This window comes from Artemia sp. Qi Xiang Cuo, chromosome 13, assembly GCF_049724085.1.
Source record: "Artemia sp. Qi Xiang Cuo chromosome 13, ASM4972408v1, whole genome shotgun sequence".
NCBI lineage: Eukaryota > Metazoa > Arthropoda > Branchiopoda > Anostraca > Artemiidae > Artemia > Artemia sp. Qi Xiang Cuo.
Genome location: NC_142806.1, coordinates 59469125 through 59482508, shown reverse-complemented (window position 1 = coordinate 59482508; position 13384 = coordinate 59469125). Strand labels below are relative to the sequence as shown.

General features: G+C 36.5%; 1 protein-coding gene across 2 annotated transcripts in view; it reads left to right on the top strand.

Moving 5' to 3' along the window:
* The window catches only part of Elp2 (elongator complex protein 2), a 114030-nt gene that overhangs the window by 36672 nt on the left and 63974 nt on the right, over nucleotides 1-13384 (top strand). For both annotated transcript variants that reach the window (XM_089099623.1, XM_089099624.1), the window contains exons 4-6: nucleotides 2039-2152; nucleotides 9136-9345; nucleotides 10963-11178. In XM_089099623.1, the coding sequence (XP_088955749.1) occupies nucleotides 2039-2152; nucleotides 9136-9345; nucleotides 10963-11178 (540 nt within the window). The remainder of the gene's footprint in view (nucleotides 1-2038; nucleotides 2153-9135; nucleotides 9346-10962; nucleotides 11179-13384) is intronic.

The window sequence follows — 13384 nt, the reverse complement described above, 5'->3', positions numbered from 1 at the left end:
CCTGTGGAGTCGGAGTTTTAGAAAATTTTGCTGAATAGAGTTGGTGTTGGAGTTGGTATGTTGAAAAGCTCTTGATTCGAAGTTGGAGTTGCAGTCAGTTATAACTTGAAAAAACTAGTTAAATGAAGCTTTAAAACAGGTCTGTGGAGTCGCAGTTGGAGTTTTAGTACATTTTTGCTGAATAGAGTTGGTATCTTGAAAATCTCTTGATTCAAAGTTGGATTCGCAGTCAGTTATAGCTTAAAAAATCTAGTTAAATGAAGCTTTAAAACAGTTCTGTGGAGACGCAGTCGCAGTTCTAGTAAATTTTTGCTGAATAGAGTTGGCGTTGGAGTTGGTATATTGAAAATCTCTTGATTCGAAGTTGGAGTTGCAGTCAGTTATAACTTGAAAAAACTAGTTAAACGAAGCTTTAAAACAGGTCTTTAGAGTCGCAGTCGGAGTTTTAATAAATTTCTGTTGAATAGAGTTGGTATATTGAAACTCTCTTGATTTGAAGTTGGATTCGCAGTCAGTTATAACTTTAAAAAAAAAATTAGTTAAATGTAGCTTTAAAACAGGTCTGTAGAGTCAAATTCGGAGTTTTAGTAAATTTTTGCTGAATAGAGTTGGTATATTGAAAATCTCTTGACTAAAAGTTGGATTCGCAGTCAGTTATAACTTAAAAAAATCTAGTTAAATGAAGCTTTAAAACAGATCTGTGAAGTCGCAGTTTTAGTATCTGAATGGGGTCGGAGTTGAAGCCGGTATATTGGAAATGTCTGGGGTTAGAGTTGGAGTTGGTTTTAACTTATAACCGATTCCAAACCCCTGGTTATACCGTAGTGTCGGTTGACTTTGTTGAAAGAATTTCGGAATAAATTAGAAATTTTATAAGATTAATCTATAATGCAATAAGAGAAAGTGGAAATGTTTCTTTAAGTGACAATTAAAGGCGGTTTTATTTTTTTTACTTGAAATATAAAAAAAATCCAGTACAAAGTAGGCTTAGGCTAGCTTCAAAAAATATTGACATGTTGGGCAGATTAGTTGACTTTAAGATGATAGACCTATTGGGGACAGAATTTTGCTCTTTTTACTCTCCCCTATATTTCAAAATACCTGAAAAAGCAAGTGTGGAATGGTTTGGGTCAAAGTCGCCTAGTGCTAAGTAGTATTGGTAATTTATTTTATTTTCAATCTCTTGCAGCTTTATACGAGATACACCTTTTCGTTTTGGTCGCGATAATTTGGTGTACTGTACTGTGGTAGGTACTGTGCAATATGGAATGGGGTACATGAAAAGCAGGGGTATGAATGGTCCTAATAGTTTTTCCAGATTAAATAATCGTAATTTACCCATGAATTTATTCAAATATTTTAAAATTAGTATCAATTTTTTTTCAAATGAAATGATTTTTCGAATTTTTTGTCTTCCTACTAAAGTGACATTATCAAGCGCTTGGACGTCCAGAAAAGAGGTGCTTTTAAGTATTCAAGTAATTACCTAAGTATTCATGAAAAGGTCTAAGTATTATTAAAGTGTGTTTAAGTATTTTGCACTATATTTTGCTGAAGATGGCTATTAGTCATATAGCTGAAATAATCATTTAGGTTGTACTTTATCTGCTGTCTTCAGAAAATACCTTAGTAACTTCTTAAGTTATGTACAATACTTTTCGTCATTATTTGCAAGTGAATTAGAAGAAATAGAATACAGAAAAAGCAAAAAAAAAACACAGAAGAAAAGAAGATTTTTTTTGCCTTCCTTGTTTTTTTTTTTTTTTTTTTTTTTTTTTTTTTTTTTTAGCAAATCAGTTTGCTGAGATCTTACATCTTTTGACAAAAAAAAAAACGCTTTAACGGAAATCATACTTCTTAGGCCATTTTTTTCCAAGCATCTTTCTTCATTCCACTCTGATCAGTAGTCTAGAAACTTTAATGAGATTGTCATCAAAGTTCTTTTTAGTGCTCTAGTTGGCAGTGATGTGATCTCAGTGATCTCAGCACTTTGATGAAGCCAAAAAGTGAGGCTATCTTGCATCTTATTCTGTTTCAGGGCATGCAGCGATTGTAAATGTTGCTGAATTGATATTCCTACGCAATGGACAAATTTTGGTAGCTTCAGCTGATTCAGATGCTGCTGTTATCCTATGGTCATTGTCCAATACTGGTAAACAAAAGCGATTTTATTTAGTAGTCTGTCTTTGACCTAGTATCTTTCTAATAATACATCCTTATTTTGTTACAGTAGATTAATCCATCTATACGTTTATGGGAATCGGTTGAACTGGGTTCCTTGTTTGTTTATCCACCCAACTAGTGCCGTCTTGAGCCATCTACTGCTTTTTAATAGTCTATGAACGCTGTGATGCAATAGCAGCAAAAGTGCCAAGAGGATTGGTTCTTATAAAAAAGGCTAGGGATTGAGCTTCCACCAAGAATTCTAATGGTCTTATATCCTTGTCTTATCAATCCACATCTGTCTTATGTTGGGGTTCCACCCCTGTTTCTTTTCTTTTCAGATAAATGACCTGGTTTTGTTCCGTAATTACATTTGCTTAGATTTGCCTATAGTATAATTTTCAAAGATAATTTAAAAGTCTCGATGCTAGGCTATAGTTGTTTTGCAATGGGTAAGTTTTAAAGCTAAATTCCATTTTGGACTTCCTGGTCTGAGTCATTGTATAATAAAGCTAAGAAAGTAGAATTGGTTTTGAATGGGGATTGAGAGGATTGGCTGGGCCAAGTGAAGGTCCATCCCTCAGAACAGTGGCTGTAAAGAATATTATTTTTGAGTTAGTCTGTATTTAGACCCCGTTCAGGGAAACATATTTTTTTTGTTATTATAAGTGACCGTTGGAAGAATACAAGTAAGGTAATTTCTACAAACTGTCTACTAATTTTCCTGGAACCCAGGCAAGGTAGGAATAGAGTTACGTAATACCGTCATTATTATATTGACAGGGGGGTTTGTTACCTCTAAGGAGAGAGTTAGAGATTTTTAGTGGTAACCCAAGGCGGGTACATTTGGCTTTAGAAAGTGGCCATTTGACCACTCGATCGCGTTATCATACCCTGAGACAGGGTATACTGTAAATAGGGTAGTACCAAACCCGATATTTGCAGAACCAGTGTGGTAGACGCGGGCATCACATTATAATTTGGGGTCGGGGCTTTCCCCTCCAATAAGTGGTGACACCCGTACATTCCCACGCCAATATTGGGGCATTGTAGCTTATCACTATAATACTGGTTGCATCGTGGCCTACCGGTATAAAACTGGTGGCTATCAACCCGAACATCTTATGGCTGTTTACTGTGGACTAGTTCTTTTGTGTCAAGTTTAAAAAGAATCTAAATTTTACAAAGTAAAGTTGTTCGTGTCTTCGGAGATTATGCGACATTTAAAAATAGTACTTCACATGTACAGTTCTACTTCACTATAGTGCAGTTGCGTCACAAAAATGAAAATTCTGAATGTTTATAAGTTAAGAGATTATCAACTAGCTATTTTTGTTTATCAATGTTTGAATCGTTATTCACTGGAGTGCTTAGGGAAATTTTTAAGTCTAACTCGTTTTATCATTATTATGAAACTAGGCATTCTTCAGGGATAGTGTCTGAGGCTCGGAGTTTTCAATGAGGACCTTTATTTCCGCTTTTTTTCAGACCACAGCTGTGGAATTTTCTCCCGGAGGGTATAAAAGCGGGAGATAATGCATCCAACTGTCTATGTTCGTTTCCTGACATTTTTTTTAATTCTTTTACATTTACATTTGCATTTTACATTTATATTTACATTTGCGTTTTATATTTATATTTACATTTACATTCCCCGTTACTATTAACAACATTTCGAGATCTTAGGGTTAAAGAAGGACGAATGAAATGGGATTATTTTGATATAATTAAATATGCTTTCCCTGTTTTCACTTATGCATTTAATTTGACTTCTTTTAATAGATAAATGTTATCATGTTATTCTAGGCTATGAAATACATTGTTATGTAATGGGTTTTCCATTTCATTCATTCTGTTTATTATAATTCTTTACTTCCTGTTCCAGGATAAGTCCTACAGCATTTATTTTTAAGTAGGCTAAATAAAATATTGGTCTCGGATCCGGCTGAAATAATCAGTAGTCACCTATGCTGTCGACTGTCTCTTTTATCTTACGAAATTTTACATAAAGTATTATAAGATCGTAGGTATAGAGACTAAGGATTATAAAGTACAATGATTGAAATGGGATTATTTTGATATATTTTAATTTTTATAAAATATTAATTTTAATTTTGTTTTATACATTATTTTAATTTTACTCGTTGTTATAAAAACAAATACTGTTATATATTGCTGCCTCTGATCGTGAAATATATTGCTATGCATCTGTATGGCCTCATATACATTATTTGTTTATACATATTTATAAATAAATTATTTATATATAAGTATATATATATATATATATATATATATATATATATATATATATATATATATACATATATGACTTGACTTACTTGACTTATCGCTCTTACTTAGCAGGGTCGCCAGCGTAGTGGGAACTGGTTGACAGCGCTGTCAGTCTTCTCCAAGTAGCCCTGTCCAGGGCTAAGGATGGGGCCTCATTTGGGTCAATGTTGCGGTTGAGGAGGCGTTGATTTATAACATCAGCCCATCTTTGCGCGGTCTCCCTCGAGGACGTTTCCAGACAATCGAGGGATTGAAGTCGGATATGACTCTTGTATGGGTAGTTGGCGGGAGGCGGAGTAAGTGGCCGTACCATCTTAGAGAACGAGCTTCTACTTGGGTGGAGAGGTTCGCTAACTTGAAGGTCCTCAGGATCTCAGTATTGTGGATCCTGTCATACCATTTGAAGCCTTTAAATCGACGCAGGTGTCTAGTTTGGATGGCATCGACCTTTTTTAGCTGTGTGGGTTATCGGCCATGTCTCAGAAGAGTACAGCATGATGCTTGAGACTGTGGCGTTGTAGATACGGGATTTTGTAAGGCGACTAATTTGCTGTTTGTGGGAGACTGCTCTCAGGAGCCGTCCAAATACAGAATTTGTCTTGGCTTATCTGGCTGAGATTTCGGCGCCAACTGTGCCATTTGTTGATATAACTGATCCGAGATAAGTGAACTGCCTTACCACGTCAACAGCATGACCGTTGATGGGAACGGTTAAGGGTGATGCTGATGCGGTCTTTTTTATGGGCATGATCTTCGTTTTCTTCCAGTTGATTTGCAGCCGAACTCCGGAGGCAGTGGAGAAGAGCGTCTCGAGTGCAGACTTAAGTTAGTCGAGATTTTTGCTAAGGACGGCTACATCGTTGGCAAAGTCAACATCAGACAAAGTCCACCCGGCATAACTTATGCCAAAAGGGTGGGCACGGTGTGTCTCGTTCAAAATGTGGTTGATCACGCAGTTAAACAGCTCAGGTGCAGCAGCGCAACCTTGCTGTGCACCATTTTTGATCGGGAAGGAAGAAGAAAGCTTCCCGATAACAAGGACGGTGCTTTCTGTGCTGCTGTAGAGTTCTTTAAAGAGGCTGACTATCTTTGTTGGTAGCCCCCTGCTTTCAAGATTAGCCAAAGGTATTGCCTGTCAACAGTGTCAAAGGCAGAACGAAAGTCAATGAAAGCTATGTAAGCTTTCTTGTTTAATTTCAGTGTCTTCTCAGCGATCTGTCTTACCGTATGAATCTGTTCAGTTGTCGATCTTCCTGGCATGAATCCGGCTTGTTAGGGGCGGGCATGTAGGAAACTTATTGCACGTTTCAACAGGAGCATTGCAAAGAGCTTTCCAGGAACAGAGAGTAGGGCGATACCACGGTAGTTGCTGCAATCCGTCTTGCTGCCCTTGCGATTAAACACTGGCATGAGGATTTCTTTCTTCAGTCTGACGGTATAACTTCAGTGCGCCAGATTTACGCTGAACACCGTCTCCAGCTGAAGTATCGTTGCAGGGCCGCCCGTAGTAAGTAGCTGGGGAGTGATGCCACAGGTGCCAGCTGCTTTTATGTTTTTCAGTTTCCTGACTGCCGATTTAATCTCCTCAGGAGCAAATTCGGCGCCGTTGGGGGCAGGGGTAGCTTCTGCAGTAGCGGCAACAGGCCCTTGATCAATGCAGTCGGGCGGATCTGAGTTTAGCAGCTTATTAAAGTGTTTCTCCCAGAGACCAACACATTAAGACTGATACTATAAAGTTTCTCAATTCGCTGCTTTCAAGCTTGTGGACGTCATGACATGTTGGCCAGTCAGCTCGCACGTTGGGCAGCTTGCTCGAGCTCAGCGGCTTTACCCGCAATGAAGTCTTTCTTGTCTTCGTGAATTAATGAGTTGCGCAGTTTGTTAATCTGTCTGTAGAGTGGCATATCTCCTTGGAATTTCTCTTGCCGTCTCTGCTCAACTTTTTCAAGCATCTGGCTGCGAACCCACTCTTTCTTCTTTCACGGCTTCAAGCCCACAACTTCGGTAGCTTCTCTGAGAATATTTTCTTTGAAAGTGGTACATGCTGACTTACTATCTGAACACAGCTGGAGAGCCTCAAAGCGGTTAGAGATTTCAACCATATACCGCTCGCGAACTGAGGGATCCTGCTTCAGTCGAGAGGTGTCTATCTTCATGGTGGATGAGGAGTTACTCTTATTGGCCCTCAGCTGGAGTTCTATCCTTGCAGAGACGAGACGATGGTTGGCATTGCCGAGCTCGGCGCCTCTGTATGAGGGGCAGTTCTGGACAGACGAAAGCCAGCGTCGTCGAACAATGATGTAGTCAAGCATCTTTTTTGTCCTGCCATCATTACTGTATTATATGTACTTCACAATGTCTTTTCTCATAAACCAGGTATTTGTGATTGATAGAGAATGGGTGATGCAGCAATTGAGCAGCCGCTCACCATTATCATTCAGAGCGTCAACTGTCACAGGTCCAACAGCAGCATCGTACAGACCAGAGCTGTTGGCCACACCAGCGTTAAAATCTCCTAGGACTAGGAGGTAGTCTTGTGGAGGTACAGAGAAGATCTCGGAGGACAGTACCGCATAGAAGTAGTCCTGATCTTCATCTTGGGCCTTGTTTGTCGGTGTGTAGCAGGTAAGAGCAGTTATCTTCACGTGCTTGCCGTCGATTCTCGCTCTCAGTAGACGTGGTGAGATAGGCGTAAATAACAATAGGGCTTACAGAGCGAAATTGTTGAGAACAAGGCCGACTCCCCCTCTTCTTTGGGGTCCACTAGACCACAGCAGTGTCCGCCCTTCTCCTTTATCCTCTTCGCCGCTTCCCGTAAGGTGAGTTTCTGTTATTTCTGCGATCGTCACTTTGTATCTTCTTAGTTCATTGGCTAAAAGAAGCTTAGAACCAGGCTGGTTCAACGTCAGGATATTCCAGGTGGCGACATTAATGCCACCTCGGTCAACGATGTTCAAAGGGGTACGCCCTTGGTCAGGCATGGGTCCAATTGGGATAGTACATGGAGCATCCGAGGCTGTATATCCAGGTCCTTTCGTATATATATATATATATATATATATATATATATATATATATATATATATATATATATATATATATATATATATATATATATATATATATATATATATATATATATATATATATATATATATATATATATATATATATATATATATATTTCGTCTTGGCTGAAATTTTCACCCTACCTCAACTGCAGTTTAATCAATTTGATTGAAGATGGTTCCACCCCATGCAGCCAGCTCTTTTTGCTTGTTAGTGAATTTTAAATAAAGTTCTGTTTTGTCACCAATATTCGCAACCAGACTAGCTATTATATGAAATGTATCTTGTACTTGCTATTATATACCAGCTATTATAAGAAAAAAAAATATTGTTAGGTTGTTCTGTGTCATTAAATGAATTGTTATGTAAGTTTTTGGCTGCATATATACTTTTCTTGGTAGATGTTTTACCCCTGGCTTAAATCCCTTGTTCTTAGGGTAAATTTTTTAAATACCGTTTATTTTTAATTATTCTATCCTACTTATCATTATTTTCTTGTATATTGTCATTTGATACCATCATTATTATCATTATTATTATATTATTGTATTATTATTCTGTTCATATTATTACATTATCATGCTATTTTTCGCAGTCCTTTTTTAGCAGATCACTCGCAAGTTTAGCTTTTAGTATGCTTTTGATCTATTTTTTTTATTTTTATTTATAATAAGCTATAGTATTGCTGAAACTGAAAGATTATCAGTATCGATGCTCCATAATAAAACTTGTCGATACCCCAAAATACACAAAGATATATGCCCCTAAAGACATAACTTGAAACACCTTCTTGCTAATCCAGTGTTAAGTCTTGCCAATTTTTTTTTTTTTCTATCAACATACTAGAGAAATGCATGCTATTGGAATAAATCAAAGAAAGAGAAAAATCATTTAAAAAACATAAAACGCCATACCTGCTTACGATCCTTAGCCAATAAATTACATGTAAATTGAAGCTCAACAGAATCTATTGCTAACATTGGCCCACAGTTTATATAATTAGCAGTATGATCTTCCCCTATCTCACCCATTATAAAAACCCGGACCGAGGTGCGAGGGCTCCAGACAAGCTATAAACATAAGTGGCATTAGATCTTTTCACGGGTAGACAAAGAATAATCACCTACGGAACAAGTACTGACAAAACCACTTGGCCGGCTCAACCAATAAGTGCAGAAATAAGTGGGAGGAGCTTTTTGTTCGCACCGAGAATGAAGAGCCAGAAATCATCTGCGGTAAACTTACTGGTATATTATATAAACTGTGCATTGGCCCGTCGATGGCCCGTGTTACTGCATAAATGTGACATTGAAAGATCCTGCTTTGTAGACGAAATCCAAACAAAGCCATACAAAACAGCACTCATTAACACACTTGACAAAATAAATAAAATGAGCCCCCCCCCAAAAAAAAAAAATCTAAAGTTACTATTCTTTCTTCACTACTTAATTAACATATTTACAGGCCTGAACAACTGTCCTTGTTACAATCGTCTACAGGATCACTGGAAGCGCAAGGGATCACCCTAGAAAACTTAGTTAATATACATACATTTAAGATATTGCACAATATATTCCATCATGTGTAAAGTTATAATATCTTTTACAGGTGAAGTCGTATCGCAGCTAAGCTTAGGTCAAAAGCCTTTGGCGTTAAATATGAAGTTTATACCCGTCCAGAACCAGAGTTTTCCACTTCTTGCCATAGGATGTGACGATTTTAAAATTCATATCTACAATGTGTATGGAGAACCCCTGAAACTGCTGCAGCTGGTAGGACATGAGGATTGGATTAGAAATATAGAAGCAACTTTTGACGGTATTCTTGCCCCCCCCCCCATAGATTGTGTGCCCTCTGGATTTTTTGCTCTGCCCATAGATATTGAAACATAAGTTTCTGGGGTATTTCCATTAATAAAGCTCTGTATTTTGTTAGAAAAAAGACAAATTTGCGTCCACCCCTAGATTTTTAACAATAGATTCTCCCTCTGCCTCCTCTAAATTTCCATGAATAGACTCAAGCAGTCGATATTAGAAGGAAATGTTTTTATTTCACAATAAGAAGGAATGTTTAAATGAGGGTGGCAGTTACCTATCGTTTATAGGTAGTTAGACGTGTTTACGGGCATTTATCCCAAACTGAACCTTGGGAGGGAGGCATTAGGGCATTCTTTTTTATTCAAGGACATTTTTTTTATTCAATATTTTTTTATTCACAATTACTAAAATAGTGTTAATAAAAAGTAAAAAAAGAAACTTTTATGTGTATCAGAGAAAATTGTTTGTTTTTTTTTGCCTATAATTTACATTTTCTCTTCATTGAAGAAAAAAAGAACCTTGAGAAAGAAGAAATTTAAAATACTGATACTCAGTACCAGTATCAGGGTAAAGTTTGAGATACTCGAGACAATATTTCATATAGTTAAACATTACTATTATTAGGTTTAATATGAATTATTGTCTTTTTCTATTTTTCTTCTCTTTTTTGTCGCATTAGTTTTTACTAATATTAGATATTCCAAGCGTTTTATTATGTTTGTATTTGTACGTGACAAGCGAAAGCTTTCCGTGGTGTGGTAATAATGAATAATAAATAAATTACTTACTTGATGTTCTTTTTTTTTTTTTTTTTTTTTTTTTTTTTTTTTTTTTTTTTTTTTTTTTTTGCTTCGGGTTAAAACCTAAGAAAATTGCCAATTGCTTAAAGCAATTGTTTTTAAATAGTCAAAAATCACTTGTCTGCTATTGAATTGGTTCTCTACCATTTCAGAAAGCGCATAAAAAGAGACAGGACTTATCAATACTCCAGTTTTTTTTTTTTTTTTTTTTTTTTTTTTTTTTTTTTTTTACCTGAGACTGAATCTTAATATTTGATCTTAATAATTTAAACAAATTAGTTACTACTGTTTACAGTTGTTTGAGTGTTAGTGTAGCATAAATTCTATGTGGTATTGTGTGGTATCACTGTAGAGGTCCAATAAATGTTCAAATAAATATCATTTTGCAGTCAGTTTATTCAGACAAATAAGCAACTCCAACGATCGCCGAATACACCAAGAAAGAATAGGAGATACTTGACACATCAGAAATGTTACGCAGTTTTAACAAAAACTATCATTGACAGTGATAGACATCAAATTAAATTTGGTTGAGGGGGGATGTACCAACAAAACGTTGTTTCCCTCGTTGATGTTTTTCATGCCCTATTAAGTCAAAATCTAATTTTTTCAAAAAAAAAACAAATTATCACCTTCCAAACTTAATGTTACATTATCTCCCTTTATAATTAGCAATTATTCTATATAATTAGCAATTATTCCAATTATAATTCTATATTTCTGATGGTATATAATTCTAATGTTATAATTCTTTTCATCATTTGTGACGTTTAGTGTCCAAAATTGAGTGAATTTTGAGTGAAATCGAAATATTTCAGTTGATGGTAATACCATCATTGCCACGTCTGCCCAAGATAGTTTGATACGCTTATGGAAGATTAAAGAAAAAAATGAGGAAGATACCTCGTCAAAGTTGAAAATTAGCGAAAATACATTCATCTTCGAAGGAGTTACATATGTGGCAACAACGGAGTCTGTGCTTGGTGGTCATGAAGGTTGGGTCTATGGACTGGATTGGCATAAAAATAATGCAGGTAATTTATCTTTTTCATTGATCAACGGAATAATCGATCTTTCACCCTATTCCGTATAGAACCTTTCGCAGGACCATAATCTGTCATAGGACAGAAATTACAATACATAAGTGAGTCTAACACAAAACGCGCAAAAAGTGACATGAGTAGGGTTGATAACCCCCATTCCTTCTCAAGCAAAGAATATAATTTCCACCTTAATGAAAACAAAATACATTAAAAGAGTTTTCGCATTTTGACTTTAATAAAAAAAAATTATAAGATTTTAAGGAATAAATATCAGTATATGCAATCCTAGGTCATTTGTTTTTTTGTTTTTTTTTTCAAAGTATGAAAACAATTTGCCAAAAAAATATATTTTTTGCAAATTATGTTCTGGTCTTGAAGGCATGGGGGTTATCAACCCTACTCATGTTGATTTTTGCTCGTTTTGAGTTTGACTCACTTATTTATTGTAATTTTTGTTCGTTTTTGGGTTTCATTTATTTATTGATGGTGATTTGTGATAGGTTTATACTTCGAAGATTATTTGACTTTATTTCTGTTAATTTTTGGCTTAATGGAGCTCTTTACTTTTCTTTGTAAAACTTGTTTTGTGGAAAAGCTTTTTAAGTTAATTTAATTGTAGGTTCCATTAAGATCGTGAAAAATGTTCAGAAACATCAGAGATTTGTTTGTAGTTATAGTAAGAGTAATTAAGGAGTGGTTGTTTTATGACTCTAATAATTAACTAAATAAAAAACTAAAAGTAAGGAGTAAGACTAAAGCTTAAAACGACCAGACGTTATTACCTATATTAGGATTGATGCCCCCTCCTCAATCCATCGTTCTTTACTCTATAGTTCTTTAGTAGTTTTATAAAAACTTCTTAGTCTAATTAAACGGCCCCTGTGTTTCAGGAGCTGTTCCTGAAGAATCGGGACAAAAAGTATAACTTTAACTTAAAGCGTGTGGTATCTAGGAGGGGGCAACCCCACTAAAATACGAAATAATAATGCTCCTTACTTTCAGTTGAAAAAAACATTGCTTTTTTTTACTTAATTTCTGATCGTTTTTAATTAATCCCGGGAAATCAAGCTTCCGTCCATGAAAAATCCCCCCCACAGAAAATTCCCCCTCCCGACATAAAATTCCTCAAATTCAATCTCCTCCCATTGAAAATACCCCTCCCCCATCCACCTGAAAACCACCCCCCAGACAGTTCCATCCTCACTGAAAATCCCCCAGGAAAATTTCCCACAAACGACTCCGCCTGAAAAATTATCCTTTGTGTACTTTTGATCGTCTCAAATCGTGTAGGAAATTCCTCTCCGTTGATTTTTTTTCGTAAATCCCCCGCTCCCCTCCAGTAGAAAGTTGCTATTGCGGAAAATTCCTCCATGGAGGATTTCTCCCGCTGAACCCATGGAAAAATCCCCCCGATAGTTCCAACCCCGTTGAAAATTTCCCCCGGGACATCTCCACGTGTTAAATGTATTCGTCTAAGACAAAGCAAATAAGGCAAATAAAAAGAATTTCCAACAGGAATACTGGCAAATTGCCCCAGCATAAAATTTTTCCTGGCAAGCTCACCCGAGAAACTTCCTTCCCACGGAAAATTCTCACCTTGGAAAATCTCCCCAAGCAGAAAATCTTGCCCCGCCCGCCAAAAAAAATAAATAAATATCGTTATACTTCCCCATAACCAAATGCTATACATGTTAATGGGTGAATTTCGTAACTTACAGTCCTTTACCCAGAGTCTGTGGGGGGTCTTGTTTTCCCAAAGGCACAGCTATAGGACCTTTTAACTATACTGAAAAAATTGGCTATCTCAAAACTTGGATCGGGTGACTTTGGGAAAGAAAGGGCGTAGGAGAGGGGCTATCTGGCCTCCAGTCTTTTTTTCACTTAAAAAGAGCACTAGAAGTTAGGATTTCCGATCAAATGAGCCCTCCTCCGGTCTTCTAGGATTACTGGTTTGATACGGTTTCCCCTCTGGAAAAAAATAAACAAACAAATAAACACACATCCTTGATCTTTCTTCTGACAAAAAATGCAAAATTTCATATTTTTGTATGCAGGAGCTTGAATCATCTATAGTAGGGCTATGTTATATACTGAATCTGAGGATATGACGTTTCATGCGTGTTTTCCCCTCTTCAAAAATCAGGCAAATGTTCTCAGGCTCGTAACCTTTAATGGGTAACTCTGTTTTTGGGGGTCT